This window comes from Salmo salar, chromosome ssa11 (genome assembly GCF_905237065.1).
Source record: "Salmo salar chromosome ssa11, Ssal_v3.1, whole genome shotgun sequence".
NCBI classification, from domain to species: Eukaryota; Metazoa; Chordata; class Actinopteri; order Salmoniformes; family Salmonidae; genus Salmo; species Salmo salar.
This window is the reverse complement of record NC_059452.1, coordinates 17,288,093-17,314,323: the sequence shown is the minus strand read 5'-3', so window position 1 is coordinate 17,314,323 and position 26,231 is coordinate 17,288,093. Positions and strand designations below refer to the sequence as shown.

Sequence of the window (26,231 nt, the reverse complement as noted above, 5' to 3'; positions counted from 1 at the left end):
ATTTGGTAAATATTTTCTTAACTCTTCTTGAACTGCACTGTTGGTTAAGGGCTTGTAAGTAAGCATTTCACGGTAAGGTCTACACTTGTTGTATTCGGCGCATGTGACAAATAAAGTTTGATTTGATTTGAATCCTCAAATTCTGCAGGGGGAGGAGGGAACACATAGGAGCTATCAACATAATAGAACTAAAACACAAAAGGCAGTACTTGTAGGAGAATATAAAATACAATGTCTTCCCATTTCTTATACAGAAATAAAACAAAGACAAGTCTTTGAAATGAACAAATAACAAGGTGGTGGTTGGTGTTTTGTTTTATGTCTGTCTTTGCCAGGGACAGCTGTGTTTTTTTTAACGGAGTGGGGTGGTGGGACAGGCAGGGGATTGTTAGTTTGTTCACCAGCTAGGTACTACAGGACATAGACCACTCACTCTGCAGCACCGAAATGGTGGCCTGGGCTCGGATCCAGGTGATGGCGGGGTTTTGGCGCAGGTCGTTGCGCCGCGGGTCGTTGCTGGCCCGGCACTCGTAGGTCCCGGAGTCCTCCAGCGTGAGGCGCGTGATGCCCAGCACGCTCACCCCGTTGTTGCCGTAGGCCGTGTTGATGGACACGCGGCGCTTGCGGGCGCCGTCCCACAGCTGCTTGAAGGAGTCGACGCGGTTGATCTCTGCGTACCACCACTGGATCTCTGGGGTGGGGTTACCGACCACGTCGCAGTACAGCTCAAAGGTGTCCAGCGTGAGCTTAGTCTCAGACATTGGCGACTTCACAAACCCAGCTGGAGAGGAAAAGTGTATTGGGAAGGAGGGGAGGGGGGTGGAAGAGGGGTTAGAGTGGAAGTGGGAGGGGATGGAGAGACCAGGGGATGGAGGTAGGAGCAAATCAAACAGGGATCAGTTGGAAACAAAAGAAGAGGATGATTAAAGGCAAATCAAGAAAAAAATCAAGCTACAAAGCTTAAAGTGGGTGGGAAAAAGTAGTTGAGTATAACAAAGACAGTTTATAAAATAGTAAGAGATTTGTGTGAATGAGAAACAGGTTAATGGCCCCTGAAACCCAATGTATCACTATCCAATGTTACTCTATTATCCCTGAACCAATCATGGCCACACGACCTTCAGCTGAGGTCACAGCCAACCAATCACAGTCTCTGTCATCAACCACCTGTGGGATCTCACCAGGGTTTAGGATGATTTTCATTTCCAACAGTACTCAAATGGCTGAAAATAAATTGCTGTGCTTTCCATTATGGTCAGAATAATCCAAATATTTAATTTTGCAGTGGAATTCAGCAGAGTTATATATTTTCTGTGTAAACAAACAAATAAAATGGATTTACAGTGCAAAATATGTTGACTACTCACACCATTGTGAAATGTATAAAGATGTGAAACCACTAACGTAGAACATAGCAAATTGACATGCAGTAGAACTACGACTAAATCATTTTTCACATATTATGGACAACTTAGTCAAAACATGTTTCTTCATCTCATCAATAAGTTAGGAAGAATGCATGCAGAGATTACAAACCACATAAATAGATTCAATATTATATCTGACAGTCACTGAAACACACAGAACTACACCCCTGTGAGTTTCTGAACAGATATTGCATAATAGGAAGCCTTTGCTTTCTTGTACCTCTTTGATGTTAGATTGAAATGGCAACTGATTACAAAGCTCTCTGTGTACTGAAGTGTTTAGTTGGTTTGCCACATTAAGGAAACTCATGTTGCGTGATGTGACAGTTATGTCAAAGGGCACTGCTTGAGCCGATGGAAAGTCATGTGACTACTTGTAACACTGGCTGAGTATAATTTCCGTCAAGCCCTATGAAGCCATGATGAGGACCTTATGTACAGGCCATTTTGAGTGCTTTATTTTGGTCAAATGAGAACTGAAATAGGAAACTACTCTAACAGCCAATCTGGTTCGGAACATAAAGGTGTTGAAATGCATTCAAGCTGAAACAGCAGACGTTGCATGTGCTTTGAACCCCATGCCTGATGGCTAGTACTGTAGTAATTTATTCTTCTACAGCAAGACAAACATTCTGTCTGTTTTCAATCTGATTGTCTGTGTGTATATGCTGGAGTTGGTAATCTTTTTTTTTTACACCTTTATTTAACAAGGCTGACTTAAGAACAAATTCTTATTTACAATGACAGCCTACTGGGGAACAGTAGGCTGCCTTGTTCAGGGGCAGAATGACAGATTTTTACCTTGTCAGCTCAGGGATTTGATCCAGCAACCTTTCGGTTACTGGCCCAACACTCTAACCACTAGGCTACCTGCCGCCCATCTTCAGGTTAGGGACAGGAGAGTGAGAAGCCCTCTTCATATTCCTCATGCATAAAGAACAAGGCCCTTTAAGAGCTTAAGAGGTCATCCATCCTGTGGTTCACTATCAGCTGGACTTAAAAGTCACAGAATCATCATCACTGTGTGTGTGTGTGTGTGTGTGTGTGTGTGTGTGTGTGTGTGTGTGTGTGTGTGTGTGTGTGTGTGTGTGTGTGTGTGTGTGTGTGTGTGTGTGTGTGTGTGTGTGTGTGTGTGTGTGTGTGTGTGTGCGCACGCCATTCTCATTACATGAATCATACTACCGCTACACAGCAGAGGTCAGCCCCTACAACCATATGCCAGCATTCTAGCACAGACCTAATGCACTCATCACCTGGGCTGTGCCTTAGGGTTCCTGTTGAAGGCCATTCTAGCACAGACCCAATGCACTCATCTATCTGAAGCCAAATCACCTGGGCTGTGCCTTAGGGTTCCTGTTGAAGGCCATTCTAGCACAGACCCAATGCACTCATCTATCTGAAGCCAAATCACCTGGGCTGTGCCTTAGGGTTCCTGTTGCAAGGCCTCCGTTGACTGCCTGATCTACGCCATGTGTCCTCAGATGAATCACAGAAAAGGCCGCCACACCCTAACCCTAACTCTGACTATGCTGAAGACGAGAGGGACAGGAAGAGATAGCAGAGCAGGCGGTCTCTCTGTGGCGCTATAGTCGTGCGTCTTACTACAACAGATTACAGGCCCTCCCAGAACAGCCCAACCTACCTGCTCAACAGTAATGTACTGTATCATCAGCACATGAGCAGATAAGCTGCCTAGTGGGGGGAGGTTACTAGTTGCCTAGTGGGGGGAGGTTACTAGCTGCCTAGTGGGGGGAGGTTACTAGCTGCGTAGTGGGGGGTAGGTTACTAGCTGCCTAGTGGGGGGAGGTTACTAGCTGCCTAGTGGGGGAGGTTACTAGCTGCCTAGTAGGGGGGTAGGTTACTAGCTGCCTAGTGGGGGGGGAGGTTACTAGCTGCCTAGTGGGGGGAGGTTACTAGCTGCCTAGTAGGGGGGAGGTTACTAGCTGCCTAGTAGGGGGTAGGTTACTAGCTGCCTAGTGGGGGGAGGTTACTAGCTGCCTAGTGGGGGGAGGTTACTAGCTGCCTAGTAGGGGGTAGGTTACTAGCTGCCTAGTGGGGGGAGGTTACTAGTGAGGTGAAGTTACTAGCTGCCTAGTGGGGGAGCTTACTAATGGGGGGGGTTACTAGTGGGGGGAGGTTACTAGCTGCCTAGTAGGGGGAGGTTACTAGCTGCCTAGTAGGGGAGGTTACTAGCTGCCTAGTGGGGGTAGGTTACTAGCTGCCTAGTGGGGGGTAGGTTACTAGCTGCCTAGTGGGGGGAGGTTACTAGCTGCCTATGCCTAGTGGGGGGAGGTTACTAGCTGCCTAGTGGGGGTAGGTTACTAGCTGCCTAGTGGGGGGAGGTTACTAGCTGCCTAGTGGGGGGAGGTTACTAGTTGCCTAGTGAGGGGAGGTTACTAGTGAGGTGAAGTTACTAGCTGCCTAGTGGGGGGAGGTTACTGGTGAGGTGAAGTTACTAGTGGGGGAAGGTTACTAGCTGCCTAGTAGGGGGAGGTTACTAGCTGCCTAGTGGGGGGGTAGGTTACTAGCTGCCTAGTGGGGTGAGATTACTAGCTACCTAGTGGGGGGTAGGTTACTAGCTGCCTAGTGGGGGGAGGTTACTAGCTGCCTATGCCTAGTGGGGGGAGGTTACTAGCTGCCTAGTGGGGGTAGGTTACTAGCTGCCTAGTGGGGGAGGTTACTAGCTGCCTAGTGGGGGGGAGGTTACTAGTTGCCTAGTGAGGGGAGGTTACTAGTGAGATGAAGTTACTAGCTGCCTAGTGGGGGGAGGTTACTGGTGGGGAAGTTACTAGCTGCCTAGTGGGGGGAGGTTACTAGCTGCCTAGTGGGGGGGAGGTTACTAGCTGCCTAGTGGGGGGAGGTTACTAGTTGCCTAGTGGGGGGGAGGTTACTAGTGAGGTGAGGTTACTAGCTGCCTAGTGGGGGGAGGTTACTAGTTGCCTAGTGGGGGGGGGTTACTAGTGAGGTGAAGTTACTAGCTGCCTAGTGGGGGGAGGTTACTAGCTGCCTAGTGGGGGGAGGTTACTAGTTGCCTAGTGGGGGGAGGTTACTAGTTGCCTAGTGGGGGGAGGTTACTAGTGGGGGGAGGTTACTAGCTGCGTAGTGGGGGTAGGTTACTAGCTGCCTAGTGGGGGGAGGTTACTAGCTGCCTAGTGGGGGGAGGTTACTAGTTGCCTAGTGGGGGAGATTACTAGTGGGGGGAGGTTACTAGCTGCCTAGTGGGGGGTAGGTTACTAGCTGCCTAGTGGGGGGTAGGTTACTAGCTGCCTACTGGGGTGAGGTTACTAGCTGCCTAGTGGGGGGTAGGTTACTAGCTGCCTAGTGGGGGGTAGGTTACTAGCTGCCTAGTGGGGGGTAGGTTACTAGCTGCCTATGCCTAGTGGGGGGAGGTTACTAGCTGCCTAGTGGGGGGGTAGGTTACTAGCTGCCTAGTGGGGGAGGTTACTAGCTGCCTAGTGGGGGGAGGTTACTGGTGAGGTTAAGTTACTAGCTGCCTAGTGGGGGGAGGTTACTAGCTGCCTAGTGGGGGGGAGGTTACTAGTTGCCTAGTGGGGGGAGATAACTAGTTGCCTAGTGGGGGGAGATAACTAGCTGCCTAGTGGGGGGGAGGTTACTAGCTGCCTAGTGGGGGGAGGTTACTAGTGAGGTGAGGTTACTAGCTGCCTAGTGGGGGGAGATTACTAGTGGGGGAGGTTACTAGCTGCGTAGTGGGGGTAGGTTACTAGCTGCCTAGTGGGGGGAGGTTACTAGCTGCCTAGTGGGGGGAGGTTACTAGTTGCCTAGTGGGGGGAGGTTACTAGTGGGGGAGGTTACTAGCTGCCTAGTGGGGGTAGGTTACTAGCTGCCTAGTGGGGGTAGGTTACTAGCTGCCTAGTGGGGTGAGATTACTAGCTGCCTAGTGGGGGGGTAGGTTACTAGCTGCCTAGTGGGGGTAGGTTACTAGCTGCCTAGTGGGGGGTAGGTTACTAGCTGCCTATGCCTAGTGGGGGGAGGTTACTAGCTGCCTAGTGGGGGGTAGGTTACTAGCTGCCTAGTGGGGGGAGGTTACTAGTTGCCTAGTGAGGGGAGTTTACTAGTGAGGTGAAGTTACTAGCTGCCTAGTGGGGGGAGGTTACTGGTGGGGTTAGGTTACTAGCTGCCTAGTGGGGGGAGGTTACTAGCTGCCTAGTGGGGGGAGGTTACTAGTTGCCTAGTGGGGGGAGATAACTAGTTGCCTAGTGGGGGGGAGATAACTAGCTGCCTAGTGGGGGGAGGTTACTAGCTGCCTAGTGGGGGGAGGTTACTAGTGAGGTGAAGTTACTAGCTGCCTAGTGGGGGGAGGTTACTAGTCGCCTAGTGGGGGGAGGTTACTAGCTGCCTAGTGGGGGGAGGTTACTAGTTGCCTAGTGGGGGGAGGTTACTAGTTGCCTAGTGGGGGGAGGTTACTAGCTGCCTAGTGGGGGGAGGTTACTAGAGAGGTGAAGTTACTAGCTGCCTAGTGGGGTGAGGTTACTAGCTGCCTAGTGGGGGGTAGGTTACTAGCTGCCTAGTGGGGGGTAGGTTACTAGCTGCCTAGTGGGGGGAGGTTACTAGCTGCCTATGCCTAGTGGGGGGAGGTTACTAGCTGCCTAGTGAGGGGAGGTTACTAGCTGCCTAGTGTGGGTAGGTAACTAGCTGCCTAGTGGGGGGTAGGTTACTGGTGAGGTGAAGTTACTAGCTGCCTAGTGGGGGGAGGTTACTAGCTGCCTAGTGGGGGGAGGTTACTAGTTGCCTAGTGGGGGGAGGTTACTAGTGAGGTGAAGTTACTAGCTGCCTCGTGGGGGAGGTTACTAGTGGGGGGAGGTTACTAGCTGCCAAGTGGGGGGAGGTTACTAGTGGGGGGAGGTTACTAGCTGCCTAGTGGGGGGAGGTTACTAGCTGCCTAGTGGGGGGAGGTTACTAGCTGCCTAGTGGGGGGAGGTTACTAGCTGCCTAGTGGGGGGAGGTTCCTGGTGAGTTGAAGTTACTAGCTGCCTAGTGGGGGGGAGGTTACTAGTTGCCTAGTGGGGGGAGGTAACTAGTGAGGTGAAGTTACTAGCTGCCTAGTGGGGGGAGGTTACTAGCTGCCTAGTGGGGGGAGGTTACTAGCTGCCTAGTGGGGTGAGGTTACTAGCTGCCTAGTGGGGGGAGATTACTAGTTGCCTAGTGGGGGGAGGTTACTAGCTGCCTAGTGGGGGGAGGTTACTAGCTGCCTAGTAGGGGGTAGGTTACTAGCTGCCTAGTGGGGGGAGGTTACTAGCTGCCTAGTGGGGGGAGGTTACTAGTAAGGTGAAGTTACTAGCTGCCTGGTGGGGGGAGGTTACTAGTGGGGGGAGGTTACTCGCTGCCTAGTGGGGGGAGGTTACTAGGCGCCTACGCATAGCTGTCAGTACTGGGTTAAAATGAGCTGTGCCTAACATTTCATTATTGCAATATAACCTAGATACTTAGCGTTTTGGTTGGGAAAGTAATGTACTGTGCTGTATCAGTTTGTAACCAAGAGACTGCGTTTATACTGTAGGCTATCATTTTCCATTTTAGGTCAAACACCACTGTGTTTCCACAGCTAGAGACAGCATGTTCTGAAAACACAACTGACGCCAAATGCTCTTTGGTCTGGTCCACCCAGAGCAAGATATTCCAGAGACTGAACAATACATGGGTGGGGATCATACCGTACCATACCCTGGCAGCAACAGTTAGAAATGAGTCACAGGCAGCTGTAAATAATATGGCAATAGGAAAAGGGTAAATGGTTTGGCTGTGGACATGATCCAGCCTGGCCTGATTTACACAGACCAGAGCCTAAACAGACCTTGTGCCATCTTGCCTGAAGCCCAGATAGATGCAGAGTAATTAGTGCTTGTGTCTTTCTCCTGAAACATCTGGGACCATCTAGCTTCAGCCTCTACCCCCCCATCATCACAGAGGGTAAAGCCCAGCCTGGACGCCCACTAACTCTGCTCAGGCTGCCTCTGAACTAAAGCATCCGCTGAGATCAAAGAACTGGACGGGCCTCTCATCCTCAACTCTTTTAGAAGGCAACAGAAAGTGAAGAGGACCAGGAGGTTTTCATAGAAGAGAGTAGCCTGTAATGTTGTTAAAGGGATACTACCACAATTACATAGGTGATGTGAATGAAATGATACCATATGAGGAGGGATTCATGTACAGCACAGACTGAGTCACAAGCGTCCATTTATCTCTGTTTATTATGTGAGGCACTTCATTATAATGTCATATAGCATCATATAGAGTATACTGTGGTGAATAGATCCCCTCTGAGTCTGTGTGGTGGCCCATTACACATGTGCTCGGCCTACTGAGTGAGTTGGGGAGCTCTCTCCTCTGAAGACTGCAGAGCACACATCAGGCAGGCAGGCAATAGATTTTTGTGGGGTTTGTATCATTTGATTTACACAACATGCCTACCACTTTGAAGATGCAAAATATTTTTTATTGTGAAACAAACAAGAAATAAGACAAAAAAAACTTGAGCGTGCATAACTATTCACTAAGTCAATACTTTGTAGAGACACCTTTTGCAGCAATTACAGCTGCAAGTCTCTTGGGGTATGTCTCTAAAAGCTTGGCACATCTAGCCACTGAGATTTTTGGCCATTCTTCAAGGCAAAACTGCTCCAGCTCCTTCAAGTTGGATGGGTTCCGCTGGTGTACAGCAATCTTTAAGTCATACCACAGATTCTCAGTTGGATTGAGGTCTGGGCTTTGACTAGGCCATTCCAAGACATTTAAATGTTTCCCCTTAAACCACTCGAGTGTTGCTTTAGCAGTATGCTTAGGGGCATGTCCTGCTGGAAGGTGAAACTCTGTCCCAGTCTCAAATCTCTGGAAGAGTGAAACAGGTTTCCCTCAAGAATTTCCCTGTATTTAGTGCCATCCATCATTCCTTCAATTCTAACCAGTTTCCCAGTCCCTACCGATGAAAAACATCCCCACAGCATGATGCTGCCACCACCATGCTTCACTGTGGGGATGGTATTCACGGGGTGATGAGAGGTGTTGGGTTTGCGCCAGACATAGCGTTTTCCTTGATGGCCAAAAAGCTCAATTTTAGTCTCATTTGACCAGAGTACCTTCTTCCATATGTTTGGGGAGTCTCCCACATGCCTTTTGGCGAACACCAAACATGTTTGCTTATTTTTTTCTTTAAGCAATGGCTTTTTTCTGGCCACTCTTCAGTAAAGCCCAGCTCTGTGGAGTGTACGGTTTAAAAAGTGGTCCTATGGACAGATACTCCAATCTCCGCTGTGGAGCTTTGCAGCTCCTTCAGGGTTATCTTTGGCCTCTTTGTTGCCTCTCTGATTAATGCCCTCCATGCCTGGTCCGTGAGTTTAGGTGGACGGCCCTCTCTTGGCAGGTTTGTTGTGGTGCCATATTCTTTCCATTTTTGAATAATGGATTTAATGGTGCTCCGTGGGATGTTCAAAGTTTTGGATTTTTTTTTTATAACCCAACCCTGATCTGTACTTCTCCACAACTTTTTCCCTGACCTGTTTGGAGAGCTCCTTGGTCTTCATGGTGCCGCTTGCTTGGTGGTGCCCCTTGCTTAGTGGTTTTGCAGACTCTGGGGCTTTTCAGAACATGTGTATATATTCTGAGATAATGTGACAGATCATGTGACACTTAGATTGCACACAGGTGGACTGTATTTAACTAATAATGTGACTTTTGAAGGTAATTTGTTGCACCAGATCTTATTTAGGGGCTTCATAGCAAAGGGGGTGAACACATATGCACGCACCACTTTTCCATTATTTTTATTATATATATTTTTTAAAACAAGTTATTTTTTTCATTTCACTTCACCAATTTCAAATCCACATGAAATCCAATTAAAAATCAATTTAAATTACAGGTTGTAATGCAACAAAATAGGACAAACGCCAAGGGGGATGAATACTTTTGCAAGGCACTGTAGCTGTAGTATCAGTGTACTGTAGTGTGATGCTCCATTGTCTTAGCCAGTATATCTGACTTTTGTAGGAGAGCCAACTTAGCTGGCTTCCAGCATCTGGTTAAGAGGTGTTACACTTGGCCGATTGCCCAAGATTTCATAAAGCCTCCTGCTCTGACAGTTGTAAATGAGTCACTGCTGTGGGTTGAAGGATGATGTATTTGTTTCTGAGCTGCTCTTAACACATCGATGGGTGGGCGGGTATAGATTTCCTAATTTGTTTGAACAAATCAACAATAAACCTTGATGCCTGCATGCATTAGAGTGGTGTTGTGGTTAAATGGCAGTTAGCAACAGCAGCTGAGATGAGAGGGAGGAGGTGACCTCTGCCATCTTACTGTAACTACTCAGGGACAGCCATTCAGGTCATAGAGGGGAGCCACAGCTTTCATGAGAGTTAAATCCCCCCACCCCCCCCATCCCCAGTTGAAATGGGCTTATCCCCCTCAACCAGCAAACATTGCTCCCCGATTAACCCTTTCGGAGGTCAAGATGACAGACTACCCAGGCCCTCTGTCACTGTGCAAAGCTAGCATGGTTAAGATACCATATGCCACAGGACTAGCTGACACTCATCCATGTCACCATAACAGTTTGTGACAATGACTATCAAATTAGGTGTTTTCTTCACTGGACACACTGACAACACATATTGTAACCACAAACAAATCTCCCAGAATGAATATTCCACACATCAACATTAAGTCTCCATTTTGTTTAAAATTCTGTCTAGCGTCTTCCATTTGGGTATCATCATCAGTAGCTACAGTATGTCTGGTGTGTACTGTGTTGGAGGCTGTGGGGTGCCTGATGCTGTTGCCATCGGTGCAGTATGTATCATGTTTCACAGTGGGCTAGTGTGACTCAGTGGAAGAACTGGCTTACGTCCCACAGCACATTTTCCAGTCTCACAGATGTGTCCTCTGCTACTCAGAACATGGGCAGTGATACAGCATGGACTTACAATTAATTACCTTACAATTACCAAGCAACTCTGTACCTTGCAGTTACATTGATTGAATCCCTTATTAATTGTAAGAGAGATGCCATTTTAGATGTATTTTTATAATGTTGCCTGGCCCTGATTCAGGGGATTTGATCATGAAACGTGTTTAGTGATAGAAACTGGGACTGTGTCGATAAACTGTCTGTCTGTGGCTTTGACCCACACAAACCTACTAATACTGTACTACATGAAGAAATAATGAGCGGTCGTAGCTCTCTATCTTATAGAAAAATAACAGATGCATTGAGTTGATGCTTGAGTTGGTTTATGTTTATATTGGTAACTCACATCAAAGGAATTTACATTGTGGTCTGTAGTCTATGTCAACTCAAAAATAAGATATTATACACACAAATGTCCTGAACTTGATTACGGCTGTAGTGGCTGTTCAATTGTTCATAGGGGGAGATTATCCATGGTGCATTGCCATAAGCAGCATCTTCAGGTTAGGGACAGGAGAGAACCCCTCTTCATATTCGTCATGCATAAAGGAACGAGGCCCTTTAAGAGCTTAAATGGTTCACATGCATCTAGTGAGTCTTCAGAGAGCCAAGCAGCTGTGCACAGGGATGCTGCTATCCATTAAGAGTTAATGTACTCACTTTCGCAAAAGGACATTAAAGCCACAGTTCTCTGTGCTCAGGGTGCTGTGTCTCCGCGCTATAAATAGCGACTGGCAGCAGAATGGAACAACGCTATTTACAGTCCTCCAGATATCTGTTGCTGAATCTCAGCCATCTATGGTTGGTCAGGCTCCCCCCAAGCATATAGAGGTATAATGGTCTCAGCTCAGCTCCCTCCTCTGCTTCACACATACTGTACTGTGATTAAAATCCCCTGCCCATATAATTACACTTCTTTACACGCCATTGCCCCGAATCTGAAATATTGCTGAGGAAATCAAACGTGACATAGTGAAGCCTGCCACGTTACATCACTGACACTAAATCCAGACTGTGAAATATGAATTCATTTGTTTGGAGGGTATACCCATATTTGTGTCACCAAATAGCATCAGTATACCATCCATTAAAATATGATTACTGTATTTATATAACAGCCTCATAAATGTGTTTTACAGTATCCAGCTACAGAACTGTATCTCACTAGTGTCTAAAACCCAACATCACTTGAATAAACTGTAATACATCAGTAGGCTATAAAGAAAGGAGTTGTATCAGTCTTCACCAGTTACAGTGAGGCTCGAGAAAACAACACGAGTGACAAGGTAGCACCAGTCTGTCTCCCACAGCCCCCGGGAGTCTCAGCAGAGCCCGTGGTGGAGGGAGCCCTGTGTGTCGCTATGGGACCCAGGGAGTGGGCACTAACACTGGGAAAAGACTGGAATTCCTTCACTTGGGCTTTACCAAACAATAGAGGGCGTAGATCTGACTTTGTGGATGGGGACCATCAAAGCGTGTCCTCATACACACATAATTCATCCACCAGATCAATTAATGAATGTATACTGAGTGTACAAAACATTAGGAACACCTGCTCTTTCCATGACAGACCGACCAGGTGAATCCAGGTGAAAGCTATGATCCCTTATTGATGTCACTTGTTAAATCCACTTCAATCAGTGTAGATGAAGAGGAGGAGACAGATTAAAGAAGGATTTTTAAGCTTTGAGACATTTGAGACATGGATTGTCTGTGTGCCATTCAGAGGATGAATGGGCAAGACAAAATATTTAAGTGCCTTTGAACGGGGTATGGTATTAGGTTCCAGGTGCACCGGTTTGAGTGTCCAATAACTGCAACGCTACTGGGATTTTCATGCTCAATAATTTCCCGTGTGTATCAAGAATGGTCCACCACCCAAAGGATATCCAGCCAACTTGACACAACTGTGGGAAGCATTGGTGTCAACATGGGCCAGCATTCCTGTGGAAAAATGTTGAGCCTTGTAGAGTCCATACCCCAACGAATTGAGACTGTTCTGAGGGCAAAAAGGGGTGCAACTCAATATTAGGAAGGCATTCCTAATGTTTGGTACACTCATTGTACACTAGTAGTAAGCAGGGTTGGTGTCAATTCCATTTCAACCAAGTCAATTCAAGATTCAAACTGAAATTCAAATGTTTTTCTCATAGAGAAGCATAAAATAGAATTGAAATTAGATTTGGAATTTCAGTTTACTTCCTAAATTTAAATGGAATTGACACCAACCCTGGTAGTGAGAATAGTACAGCCAATGATGGATTTCTCTATTCTTCTTTGAGTGACTATTTTATTTATTTAACTAGGCAAGTCATTTAAGAACAAATTCTTATTTTCAATGACAGCCTAGGAACAGTGGGTTAACTGCCTTGTTCAGGGGCAGAACAACAGATTTTTACCTTGTCAGCTCGGGGATTCGATCTGGCAACCTTTCGGTTACAAGTCCAACGCTCTAACCACTAGACTACCTGCTGCCTATTGCTGTACAACTTCATATTACAATCTTTCTGTGTTCTCAGTGCTAACAGTCCTTTAGCAGACGCTGTTATCCGGAGCGACTTACATTTGTGCATCCATCTTAAAACATATCACAATCGTAGCAAGTAGATTTTCCCTCAACAAAGTAGTTATTAGCAAAGTCAGTGCTGGCAGGAATAGACTAGTGGATTTTTATTAGCTTTCTATAGGCCTATAACACGATCCAAATTGCAAGTTTCGTCATTGAAACAATTATTGTCATAAAATATACCAATTGCTAGTAGTAGCTCAGCTCTGAGAACATGTGTTTTGTGTAGAGGCTGCCTCTGATTGGTGTGCCCCCTCTGGGTGGCAGAAGTGATTCACTGGGATTGGCCATCCATCAGGGGCATGTCAGGGAAGGCAACCCTTAGCACGCAATGATGAGGAGGCTCAGACATCCTTCATGTCAAGCAAATGATGCTTCCCTCAATCCTGCCCCTTGTGACTGTGTTCATCAAAGACTGAAATAAATAAACTTGGATGGCCCCCGGAGAGACAATTGAAATCAACAAAATGTGGAAAGAAATTGGTGATAATCATTTGAAAGGTTATCCATCATATTGTGGGACAATATATTATAACCTTCAAACATGTAGGCTACACACAGATACTCTATATTTGTTTTGTTGGAAGTTGTGTATATGTTCTGAGGTTATCGACACTCTGCTTTGAGCCAACAGTGGGATTCAGAAGCCTCAATTATGTAATAGAATCTCAACTCCACTGACACACAGAGAGAAACTAATGGGTCTAAATATTTCCAGGAAACCAATGGGTCTAAATATTTCCAGGAAACCAAAGATGCTGTTTACAAGAAGGCAGATTGTATTTTGAGGGCAGAAAACGAGTAATGACCTTTCCAAATATCAACATTGTCACTAAAAATGATATCAATGACAATGGCTGCCTATTAATTCACATGAGATGTAGATATAAGACACACATAAAGTGGAACGTTGACCTCTTTAATATAAAAGCCCGATGATTTGTTTGTTGTGTTTTAGCCAGAGAGAGACTATGGGCTTAACAGTTCTGAATCGTGCAGACTGTTTGGCAGGTTCTTCAACATTCCACTCCATTACGCTGCTCTTCTTCACAACATAACAATACTTACATCCCAAACACTAAATATGCTACAATCAAAGAGTGTCAACAATCTGTGCATTCAGTAATCTATTTGTCAATGAAGACAAATCAATGTATTTGTCAATGTATCCATCAAATAATAATACAATACTAACTCCAAACAGAACGAAATAGCTAATAGAGCATATATTAGGAAACACCAAGCAAACACAACGATGCTCTGGTTTGCAGTAACATATTTATGCTCTGGTTTTCAATAGCATATTTATCTCGTTTCAATCCATTTCCTTACACTATAAAATTGAGAATCGTGTGCGTAGGGAAATGGTCAAAAAAATATGAGCACCCTAAATACTGTGAACAGAGTTATGTAAACAAATTTGTTCTAAATAAACACTTTATTGCGATGCGTAAATGCGCCCATGCCCCCTCATATTTGACATTATGTCAAATGACAGACGCCCCCTTCCTCAAATCGTAATAAAATACATGTTCTCGAGTCACAGAAGGCTCCTCATTGGAACAATTAGAAAAACACTGTGTCTGACTGCGATTGTGTACAATCTCGGGCATGGTCACATCTTTATTCTTACCGTTTTGAGCCGAGACGTAATGCAGCATCAAGTTTCCAAAAAGCACCACAGCCAACATTACTGCATTGGGCTGCATTCTTGGGGTTCGATGAGAGGACGAGGCAGGAACTAGACAAGGCGATTGTGGGAGATAAGATATTGATCGCGGGAATTATAGATCTGGTCTAAAGGTGCATAGCAGAGTGGATGCGGAGTTCTTTAGAATGATCTACGAAGGCTATAAAGATAAAGTCCTCCGGAAAAGAACGAAATGAAGGCAGCAAGGAATGGTCCAGGACAGGCGGATAGCTCCGTCAGGGATGCCGATGTAGTAGGGCCATAAACGGAGCCTCCTTCATCGGATTGCGGAGGAGGTCTTTCGATGTCAGTGCGAGCGTCCACCGTTGTAGTTCCGAAGGATCAGAGATGCGCAGACCGATGCGCATTGGCGCTCATAGAAACGAGGCGCTTTAGAGCCCAAAATAAAAGTTTACATTTTACAAACAGTCATTCTGAACATGCACGAATTATTGCCTACATCAATTTGATTTCCTTTGCATATTTATTGAGTCAGTCGTTTTTATTGACAGACAGTCTATCGACATATGGAATTTTAGCATCGAAATGTGGCGCAGGAAAGCTTGATCGCAAGACGCACATCCACAAACGCGAGCAACCACCAACGCGAGCGCGCAAACACACACGCACACATAGAGAAAGAAAGTGGCCACTTTAGGTGGTTTATCTCAAAGTAGACCTCTTGACCAATGACAATTATAGAGACACGGATAATTGCAAGGAATTCAAGTAAATCATCAATGTAAATGAGGGTAAATAATTATAGGCTGTGGTTTAATCTTCCCAAATGCCATGCCCCATCATAATACTGTAAATACATAGGAAACAGGTCACTGGGTGGTAACAACCCTGCCATGAACCACACATAGCAGCTAATTTCACCAGAAAACATAACCCAGGATACAGTGAATCCAGGTTACTGGACTGGACTGGACTGTGTATCAATCAGACAGACCCTAACTAACATGGCCTCCCTGTAATCCCTGTATTCCAGAGCTGTGCAGTGGTGTTACATGGGCGACATCTGGTGGTTCATTATAGAAGCCAGAATTCAACTGAATCACACTGGGTATATTGTGTGTGAACATTAGCAGTGGGGAAATCAATATACTTAATGGGTATATATTAAGATGTGTTTGTAAACAAGTGGAAAACACACTATGATAAATGAAAGGCCAGCCTATGGCAACCCATTCAGTCAGTGTGTATACAGTACACATGTAATATCCATTTGAGGGACACTTTTTAAGTAGTACTGTCCATAATCTGATTCTGTGGCCAAATGTATCTGAGAAATTGATTCCAAAGTTGCTGCCAACTGCTGCCGCACTACAGTATCCACCGGCCATTGCACTGTGAGTATTTGTGTGCTAGAGGAAGTATTGTAAATGGCTGGTCTTCTCACCCAATGGCAGAACAAACTGGACTTCCCTCCACTTTACTCTCCTCCCTTTAGTTTATCTGTGGAAGAGTACATTTAAAATATAACCCCATCTGAAACCCCCCACCAGCCAATCAGCTAGGGAAAGGTCAGAGCCGATGACACACCCTCCTTTGTTCAAAACCAATGAGAGAGGAAGTGTGGCATTTTGCCCGAGGGAAAAACTTACCCCTAGAACTGTTAATCACGCATCACTTAACTGTTGCCAATGTGTTCACAACGGTACACCCTCTGTTGGGCTTTTTACCTCTACTACTCTCATTTCTTGGTCTATTTAGTATGGATAGTAGACAACAATGGCTTACCAGACTGAAAAATGAACTTAGCAACAGTCCTCTGGTCTCAAATGTGGCTTTTGGATTTATCCTCATGGGACTAGAGAAGCTGGTGGAGCTGGAGTTTGAGTGTCCTTGCAATCCTAAATGGAACGGACTGTTTTCATCTGCCTTCTTCATCATTCCTGCTGTCATGGCTTTCACGTTGATGCTGATCATTCAAGGATGCAGGTGCGATACATGGTGCCGGAAGACTGTGTCTTTTTCCAGTTTTGTTCCTGCAATCGTCTGGCTGATCTTGTTGTTCCTCGATGGCCAGTACTTTGCTTGTGCAATGACAGACTGGAAGGGCAGATTTGTCATAGTTGATAAAGCAGCACCGCAGAAATGGTGTGAGCCAACTAGTCAGGGAGATGTCACACCGCAAGAACTAATGCTCCGCTCACAGCAGCTATTTGTTGTGTCTCAGGTGAGTTTCATTTCATCCATATCACATGCATGCTACATTGTTACATGCATATGTTTCATTATATGAGGAGCTAGGGGCCATATGTACCAAGCGATTCAGAGAGGGAGAGCTGATCTAGAATCAGGTCCCCCCCGTCCATGACGTCTTATTCATTAAGATCTAAAAGGCTAAACTGATCCTAAGTCAGCACTCCTACTCGGAAACACTTGATACATATGGCCCCTAGCTCCTCATGCTACTGCACAGCTCTTACCTGTTACAAATCACTCTACCTATGTGGGGTGATGGAGTTGTATGTTATCAATGACAAAGATGTCTAGTCTATGCATTGCAGTCACATTTAGGATGTTATTCACCTTATTCAATCTTTATTTCTGCCCCCTGATATATCAGGTTATAGGTATATTTCTTCTCATAATCATCTGTGTGGGACTCATAGTGTATGTGATCAGAGAGAGCTGCCAGCAGGAGTCTGAGATGCAGGATGCAGATGTAGCGGAGCTCACCGTGCTCAGGATGAGCTCTCTGAGAACCAGGACGACGTGAGAGGACAGGCTCCTCCACCCCCACCCATCCTCTCACCTGGCTGGCCTGCCCGCTGAGGCAGCTCTCAGATGGTTCTGATGGCTCTGAGGCCCTTGCCATAGCCCATGCCTTGTGTAGAGACTTTGTAAATTACCTGAATTGACAGCTTCGTTTGAAAGTACTCTTTCTACTTGTAAATAAGGATTTTGTGGGGGATTTCTTTTACCATTTTTTGGATTTACCTTTTGCATTATCAATGAACCCATCATTCAGAGAGTGAGTGCATTTTATGAAACTAATGACAGAAAAGCCCACACATGGTTGCATGCTGCACCCATGGAATGTACATGAGAGCAACATGCGTGTATACCATGATCATACTTGTATACCATGAACATACGTGTATACCATGTGCAGGCTTTTCTATCATTATCATCAACCACATTTGGCCCAGCAACAGTAGGGATCCACTTACACACTCTCATGTCATGGACCTGCCTTCAATGAAATATGTGTTTATGCAGTCATGCAGACAATTTTATACTAACTGGTTGAGCCAGTTCTAATGTGTTGCCTCATGATGTCAGTACTTCATGTATTTTTTCTACATACGCGTTACGTGAATTAAGTTATCAATGTTCTTAAACCGAACTTCAATTTAACTACTCAGTTTGTATACCACAAGGTGTAAGGTTCCGGTTGAAAGAAACAGACTGAGACCCAGCTAACAATGGTCAGAACGTTTATTTACGAGAGCTCTGAATATCATACAATGTACACAGCCTTTTATACCTAACATTTGGTCATACAATATGTCATACCCTTTACAAATGCCCCCTCCTCTTCTTTAACACTGTCAATGCTTATTTCCAAGTCTTCTCCATCACATACATTGCTTATCATATCCTGCCTCATGTTACATAATCTACTGCAAGCCTAACGGTTTCTCCCCTCCTGTTATCAGTTTCACAGTAGTCACAAGTTGTCTGCTGTCTGTTAACAGTTCCCCTTTTTCTTGAACGTCTTGCTTACATTGCTAAATCATTAAGCTTCAACTTTTCCTACACACACACATTAGTACATTCATCTTATAATCACTCGGTTATACATTTTCACGGTGAAATCATTTAGTCAAACCTTTAATCATATAAATTCCATTAACAATATGACATATTTTGACTCATTTCAGACCCAGTTCTAGGTCAAATAGAATGTACAGTACCAGTCAAAAGTTTGGACACACCTGCTCATTCCATGGTTTTTCTTAATTTTTACTATTTTCTACATTGTAAAATAATAGTGAAGATATCAAAATGATTAAATAACACATATGGAATCATGTAGTAACCAAAAAACTGTTAAACAAATCAAAATATATTCAAAATATAAGTAGCCACCGTTTGCCTTGATGACAGATTTGCACACTCTTGGCATTCTCTCAACCAGTTTCATGAGGTAGTCACCTGGAATGCATTTCAATTAACAGGTGTGCCTTGTTTAAAGTTCATTTGTGGAATTTCTTTCCTCCTTAATGCATTTGAGCCAGTCAGTTGTGTTTTGACAAGGTAGGGGTGGTATACATAAGACAGCCCTATTATGGCAAGAACAGCTCAAAAAGGCAAAGAGAAACAACAGTCCATCATTACTTTAACAGATGAAGGTCAGTCAATCCGGAAAATTTCAAGAACTTTGAAAGTTTCTTCAAGTGCAGTCGCAAAAACCATCAAGTGCTAAGATGAAACTGGCTCTCATGAGGATCGCCACATGAAAGGAAGACCCAGAGTTACCTCTGCTGCAGAGGATAAGTTCATTAGAGTTACCAGCCTCAGAAATTGCAGCCCAAATAAATGGTTCACAGAGTTCAAGTAACAGACACATCTCAACATCAACTGTTCAGAGGAGACTGACTGCTGGAAATCTGTCCTTTGGTCTGATGAGTCCAAATTTGAGATTTTTGGTTCCAACCACCATGTCTTTGTGAGATGCAGAGTGGGTGAACGGATGATCTCAGCATGTGTGGTTCCCACCGTAAGGCATGGAGGAAGAGGTGTGATGGTGTGGGGGTGCTTTGCTGGTGACACTGTCTGTGATTTATTTAGAATTCAAGGCACACTTAACCAGCATGGCTATCACAACATTCTGCAGCGATACGCCATCCCATTGGTTTGTGCTAAGTGGGAATATAATTTGTTTTTCAACAGGACAATGACCCAACACACCTCCAGACTGTGTAAGGGCTATTTGACAAAGAAGGAGAGTGATGGAGTGCTGCATCAGATGACCTGGCCTCCACAATCACCCGACCTCAACCCAATTGAGATGGTTTGGGATGAGTTGGACCGCAGAGTGAAGCAAAAGCAGCCAACAAGTGCTTAGCATATGTGGGAACTCCTTAAAGACTGTTGGAAAAGCATTCCAGATGGAGCTGGTTGAGAGAATGCCAAGGGTGTGCAAAGCTGTCATCAAGGCAAAGGGTGGCTACTTTGAATAATCTAAAATGTATTTTGTTTCGTTTAACACTTTTTGGTTGCTACATGATTCCATATGTGTTATTTCATAGTTTTGATGTCTTCGCTATTATTCTACAATGTAGAAAATAGTAAAAAATAAAGAAAAACCCTTGAATGAGTAGGTGTATCCAAAATTGTGTCTGGTACTGTATCTGACGGCCATATTGCAGCTGGGCTGGCTACGCTGCACTTCACTTCCTATGGTTTCCCATTCTGGCCATCTGCAGGTATATACTAAAGGACTGGTCTTTACCATGGCTGGGAGGTGTACCTCTCTGGACTGGCCTTCTCATTCTGTTGTGAGGCACATCCCATCACTCCCAGACCACTGACTTCCAGGCCCAAACCCAGGCCCAGCTAAACTACATACAGTAATCCTTTTTCTCTGAATAATGTCATCTCTCATACTAAGCAGAATATGTATATGTAGCACTGTTGAAAAGGAGTCATGTTATGTGTTTTCTCAAATGTAACAATGGATATTAGGTTTAACCAGGGACAAATTAAAATGTAACAACTGGTCTGTCTGTACAATGCATTTGTTATTAAATAAATTATTTATTTCATGAAAAAAGCTCAGGCTTTTGTACAGTACTGTAACACGTGCAGAATACAATATTATTACTTTTGCTTGACTATCAAAACAGAAGTTATGCCATAATATATATGATCAAATATAATACATGTGAAATGTTTTTGGCTGTAGATGTAATAAAACAACGCTAGTATCCATCACTGTCAAGTAGGCAACTATCCATTACGCTAATAAGTGGTATCAATCTCTCTTGCCAGTAAATCATGTATTTACATTTTTGCTTTCTCAATTAAATTATTATTATTATTATTTTTTATTTCACCTTTATTTAACCAGGTAGGCTAGTTGAGAACAAGTTCTCATTTACAACTGCGACCTGGCCAAGATAAAGCAAAGCAATTCGACACATACAACAACACAGATTTACATATGGAATAAACAAACATACAGTCAATAATACAGTACAAAAAGTCTATATACAGTGCGTGCAAACGAGGTAGGATAAGGGAGGTAAGGCAATAAGTAGGCCATGGTGGCGAAGTAATTACAATATAGCAATTAAACACTGGAATGGTAGATGTACAGCCTATTCCCCCTCAGGAAGCAAAAAAGATTTGGCATGTCTCCTGAGATCGTCAAAAGGTTCTACAGCTGCAACATCAAGAGCATCCTGACCGGTTGCATCACTGCCTGGTACGGCAACTGCTCGGCCTCTGACCACAAGGCACTACAGAGGGTAGCGCGTACGGCCCAGTACATCACTGGGGCAAAGCTGCCTGCCATCCAGGACCTCTACACCAGGTGGTGTCAGAGGAAGGCCCTGTAAATTGTCAAAGACCCCAGCCACCCCAGTCATAGACTGTTCACTCTACTACTGCATGGCAAGCAGTACCGGAGTGCCAAGTCTAGGACAAAAAGGCTTCTCAACATTTTTTACCCCCAAGTCATAAGACTCCTGACTATACCCGGACTATTTGCATTGTGTGCCTGCCCCAAACCCCCCCCCCCCGCTACTCTCTGTTTATCTTATATGCATAGTCATTTTAACTATACATTCATGTACATACTACCTCAATTGTCCCGACCAACCAGTGCTCCCGCACATTGGCTAACCGGGCTATCTGCATTGTGTCCCACCACCCGCCAACCCCTCTTTTTACGCTACTGCTACTCTCTGTTCATCATATATGCATAGTCACTTTAACCATACCCACATGTACATACTACCTCAATCAGCCTGACTAACCGGTGTCTGTATATAGCAATGCTACTCTTATTTTCAAATGTCTTTTTACTGTTGTTTTAGTTCTTTACTTACCTACACACACACACACACATACCTTTTTTTTTCGCACTATTGGTTAGAGCCTGTAAGTAAGCATTTCACTGTAAGATCTACACCTGTTGTATTCGGCGTACGTGACAAATAAACTTTGATTTGATTTGAATGTGCAAGTAGGGGGTGAAAAGGAGCAAGATAAATAAATACATTATGGGGATGGGGTAGTTGGATGGGCTATTTACAGATGGGCTATGTACAGGTGCAGTGATCTGTGAGCTGCTCTGACAGCTGGTGCTTAAAGCTAGTGAGGGAGATATGAGTCTCCAGCTTCAGTGATTTTTGCAGTTCGTTCCAGTCATTGGCAGCAGAGAACTGGAAGGAAAAGGCAGCCAAAGGAAGAATTGGCTTTGGGGGTGACCAGTGAGATACAGTGAGGGAAAAAAGTATTTGATCCCCTGCTGATTGTGTACGTTTGCCCACTGACAAAGAAATGATCAGTCTATAATTTTAATGGTAGGTTTTATTTGAACAGTGAGACAGAATAACAACAAAAAAATCCAGAAAAACACATGTCAAAAATGTTGATTTGCATTTTAATGAGGGAAATAAGTATTTGACCCCCTCTCAATCAGAAAGATTTCTGGCTCCCATGTGTCTTTTATACAGGTAACGAGCTGAGATTAGGAGCACACTCTTAAAGGGAGTGCTCCTAATCTCAGTTTGTTACCTGTATAAAAGACACCTGTCCACAGAAGCAATCAATCAATCAGATTCCAAACTCTCCACCATGGCCAAGACCAAAGAGCTCTCCAAGGATGTCAGGGACAAGATTGTAGACCTACACAAGGCTGGAATGGGCTACAAGACCATCAAATCAAATCAAATCAAATTTATTTATATAGCCCTTCGTACATCAGCTGATATCTCAAAGTGCTGTGCAGAAACCCAGCCTAAAACCCCAAACAACTGTAGGTATGTACGGCAGGACCAAATCGGAAAGATAGGTAGGAGCAAGCCCATGTAATGCTTTGTAGGTTAGCAGTAAAACGTTGAAATCAGCCCTTGCCTTAACAGGAAGCCAGTGTAGGGAGGCTAGCACTGGAGTAATATGATCAAACTTTTTGGTTCTAGTCAGGATTCTAGCAGCCGTATTTAGCACTAACTGAAGTTTTAGTGCTTTATCCGGGTAGCCGGAAAGTAGAGCATTGCAGTAGTCCAGCCTAGAAGTAAGAAAAGCATGGATTAATTTTTCTGCGTCATTTTTAGACAGAAAGTTTCTGATTTTTGCAATGTTACGTAGATGGAAAAAAGCTGTCCTTGAAACAGTCTTGATATGTTCATCAAAAGAGAGATCAGGGTCCAGAGTAACGCCGAGGTCCTTCACAGTTTTATTTGAGACGACTGTACAACCATCCAGATTAATTGTCAGATTCAACAGAAGATCTCTTTGTTTCTTGGGACCTAGAACAAGGATCTCTGTTTTGTCCGAGTTTAAAAGTAGAAAGTTTGCAGCCATCCACTTCTTTATGTCTGAAACACAGGCTTCTAGCGAGGGCAATTTTGGGGCTTCACCATGTTTCATTGAAATGTACAGCTGTGTGCCATCCGCATAGCAGTGAAATTTAACATTATGTTTTCGAATGACATCCCCAAGAGGTAAAATATATAGTGAAAACAATAGTGGTCCTAAAACGGAACCTTGAGGAACACCGAAATTTACAATTGATTTGTCAGAGGACAAACCATTCACAGAGACAAACTGATATCTTTCCGACAGATAAGATCTAAACCAGGCCAGAACTTGTCCATGTAGACCAATTTGGGTTTCCAATCTCTCCAAAAGAATGTGGTGATCGATGGTATCAAAAGCGGCACTAAGATCTAGGAGCACGAGGACAGATGCAGAGCCTCGGTCTGACGTCATTAAAAGGTCATTTACCACCTTCACAAGTGCAGTCTCAGTGCTATGACGGGGTCTGAAACCAGACTGAAGCGTTTCGTATACATTGTTTGTCTTCAGGAAGGCAGTGAGTTGCTGTGCAACAGCTTTTTCTAAAATTTTTGAGAGGAATTGAAGATTCGATATAGGCCGATAGTTTTTTATAATTTCTGGGTCAAGATTCGGCTTTTTCAAGATGCGGCTTTATTACTGCCACTTTTAGTGAGCTTGGTACACATCCGGTGGATAGAGAGCCGTTTATTATGTTCAACATAGGAGGGCCAAGCACAGGAAGCAGCTCTTTCAGTAGTTTAGTTGGAATAGGGTCCAGTATGCAGCTTGAGGGTTTGGAGGCCATGATTATTTTCATCATTGTGTCAAGAGATATAGTACTAAAACACTTTAGTATCTCCCTTGATCCTAGGTCCTGGCAGAGTTGTGTAGACTCAGGACAATGGAGCTTTGGAGGAATACCCAGATTTAAAGAGGAGTCCGTAATTTGCTTTCTAATGATCATGATCTTTTCCTCAAAGAAGTTCATAAATGTATTACTGCTGAAGTGAAAGCCATCCTCCATTTGCGAAGGCTGCTTTCTTGTTAGCTTTGCGACAGTATCAAAAAGAAATTTCGGATTGTTCTTATTTTCCTCAATTAAGTTGGAAAAATAGGATGATCGAGCAGCAGTGAGGGCTCTTCGATACTGCACGGTACTGTCTTTCCAAGCTAGTCGGAAGACTTCCAGTTTGGTGTGGCGCCATTTCCGTTCCAATTTTCTGGAAGCTTGCTTCAGAGCTCGTGTATTTTCTGTATACCAGGGAGCTAGTTTCTTATGACAGATGTTTTTAATTTTTAGGGGTGCAACTGCATCTAGGGTATTGCGCAAGGTTAAATTGAGTTCCTCGGTTAGGTGGTTAACTGATTTTTGTCCTCTGACGTCCTTGGGTAGGCAGAGGGAGTCTGGAAGGGCATCAAGGAATCTTTGGGTTGTCTGAGAATTTATAGCATGACTTTTAATGCTCCTTGGTTGGGGTCTGAGCAGATTATTTGTTGCGATTGCAAACGCAATAAAATGGTGGTCCGATAATCCAGGATTATGAGGAAAAACATTAAGATCCACAACATTTATTCCATGGGACAAAACTAGGTCCAGAGTATGACTGTGGCAGTGAGTAGGTCCAGAGACATGTTGGACAAAACCCACTGAGTCGATGATGGCTCCGAAAGCCTTTTGGAGTGGGTCTGTGGACTTTTCCATGTGAATGTTAAAGTCACCAAAAGTTAGAAAATTATCTGCTATGACTACAAGATCCGATAGGAATTCAGGGAACTCAGTGAGGAACACTGCATATGGCCCAGGAGGCCTGTAAACAGTAGCTATAAAAAGTGAGTGAGTAGGCTGCATAGATTTCATGACTAGAAGCTCAAAAGACGAAATTTGAAATTTGCTATCGTAAATGTTAGCAACACCTCCGCCTTTGCCGGATGCACGGGGGGTATGGTCACTAGTGTAACCAGGGAGTGAGGCCTCATTTAACACAGTAAATTCATCAGGCTTAAGCCATGTTTCAGTCAGGCCAATCACATCAAGATTATGATCAGTGATTAGTTCATTGACTATAACTGCCTTGGAAGTGAGGGATCTAACATTAATTAACCCAATTTTGAGATGTGAGGTATCACAATCTCTTTCAATAATGGCAGGAATGGAGGAGGTCTTTATACTAGTGAGATTGCTAAAGCGAACACCGCCATTTTTAATTTTGCCCAACCTAGATCGAGGCACAGACACGGTCTTAATGGGGAAAGCTGAGCTGACTACGCTGACTGTGCTAGTGGCAGACTCCACTAAGCTGGCAGGCTGGCTAACAGCCTGCTGCCTGGCCTGCACCCTATTTCATTGTGGAGCTAGAGGAGTTAGAGCCCTGTCTATGTTCGTAGATAAGATGAGAGCACCCCTCCAGCTAGGATGGAGTCCGTCACTCCTCAACAGGCCAGGCTTGGTCCTGTTTGTGGGTGAGTCCCAGAAAGAGGGCCAATTATCTACAAATTCTATCTACATCGCCAAGCAGCTTGGTGAGAAGGTGACAACAGTTGGTGCGATTATTCGCAAATGGAAGATACGCAAAATAACTGTCAATCTCCCTCGGCCTGGGGCTCCATGCAAGATCTCACCTTGTGGAGTTGCAATGATCATGAGAATGGTGAGGAATCAGCTCAGAACTACACGGGAGGATCTTGTCAATGATCTCAAGGCAGCTGGGACCATAGTCACCAAGAAAACAATTGGTAACACACTACGCCGTGAAGGACTGAAATCCTGCAGCGCCCACAAGGTCCCCCTGCTCAAGAAAGCACATTTACATGCCCGTCTGAAGTTTGCCAATGAACATCTGAATGACTCAGAGGACAACTGGGTGAAAGTGTTGTGGTCAGATGAGACAAAAATGGAGCTCTTTGACATCAACTCAACTCGCCGTGTTTGGAGGAGGAGGAATGCTGCCTATGACCCCAAGAACACCATCTCCACCATCAAACATGGAGGTGGAAACATTATGCTTTGGGGGTGTTTTTCTGCTAAGGGGACAGGACAACTTCACCGCATCAAAGGGAAGATGGACGGGGCCATGTACCGTCAAATCTTGGGTGAGA

At 44.6% G+C, this 26,231-nt stretch overlaps 1 protein-coding gene across 4 annotated transcripts in view; it reads right to left on the bottom strand.

Moving 5' to 3' along the window:
* nptn (neuroplastin) overlaps nucleotides 1-15,202 on the bottom strand; it is a 38,859-nt gene extending 23,657 nt beyond the window's left edge. Inside the window, exons 1-2 of one of the 4 annotated variants that reach the window (XR_001318971.2) lie at nucleotides 14,550-15,199; nucleotides 434-781 (exon numbers count right to left, since the gene is read on the bottom strand). Coding sequence is in view for 3 of the 4 variants with exons in the window: in XM_014126629.2 (XP_013982104.1) it covers nucleotides 434-781; nucleotides 14,550-14,625 (424 nt within the window). In the remaining variant the exon portion in view is untranslated. 4 annotated transcript variants of the gene reach the window in all.
* Between the last annotated feature and the right edge of the window lie 11,029 nt (nucleotides 15,203-26,231).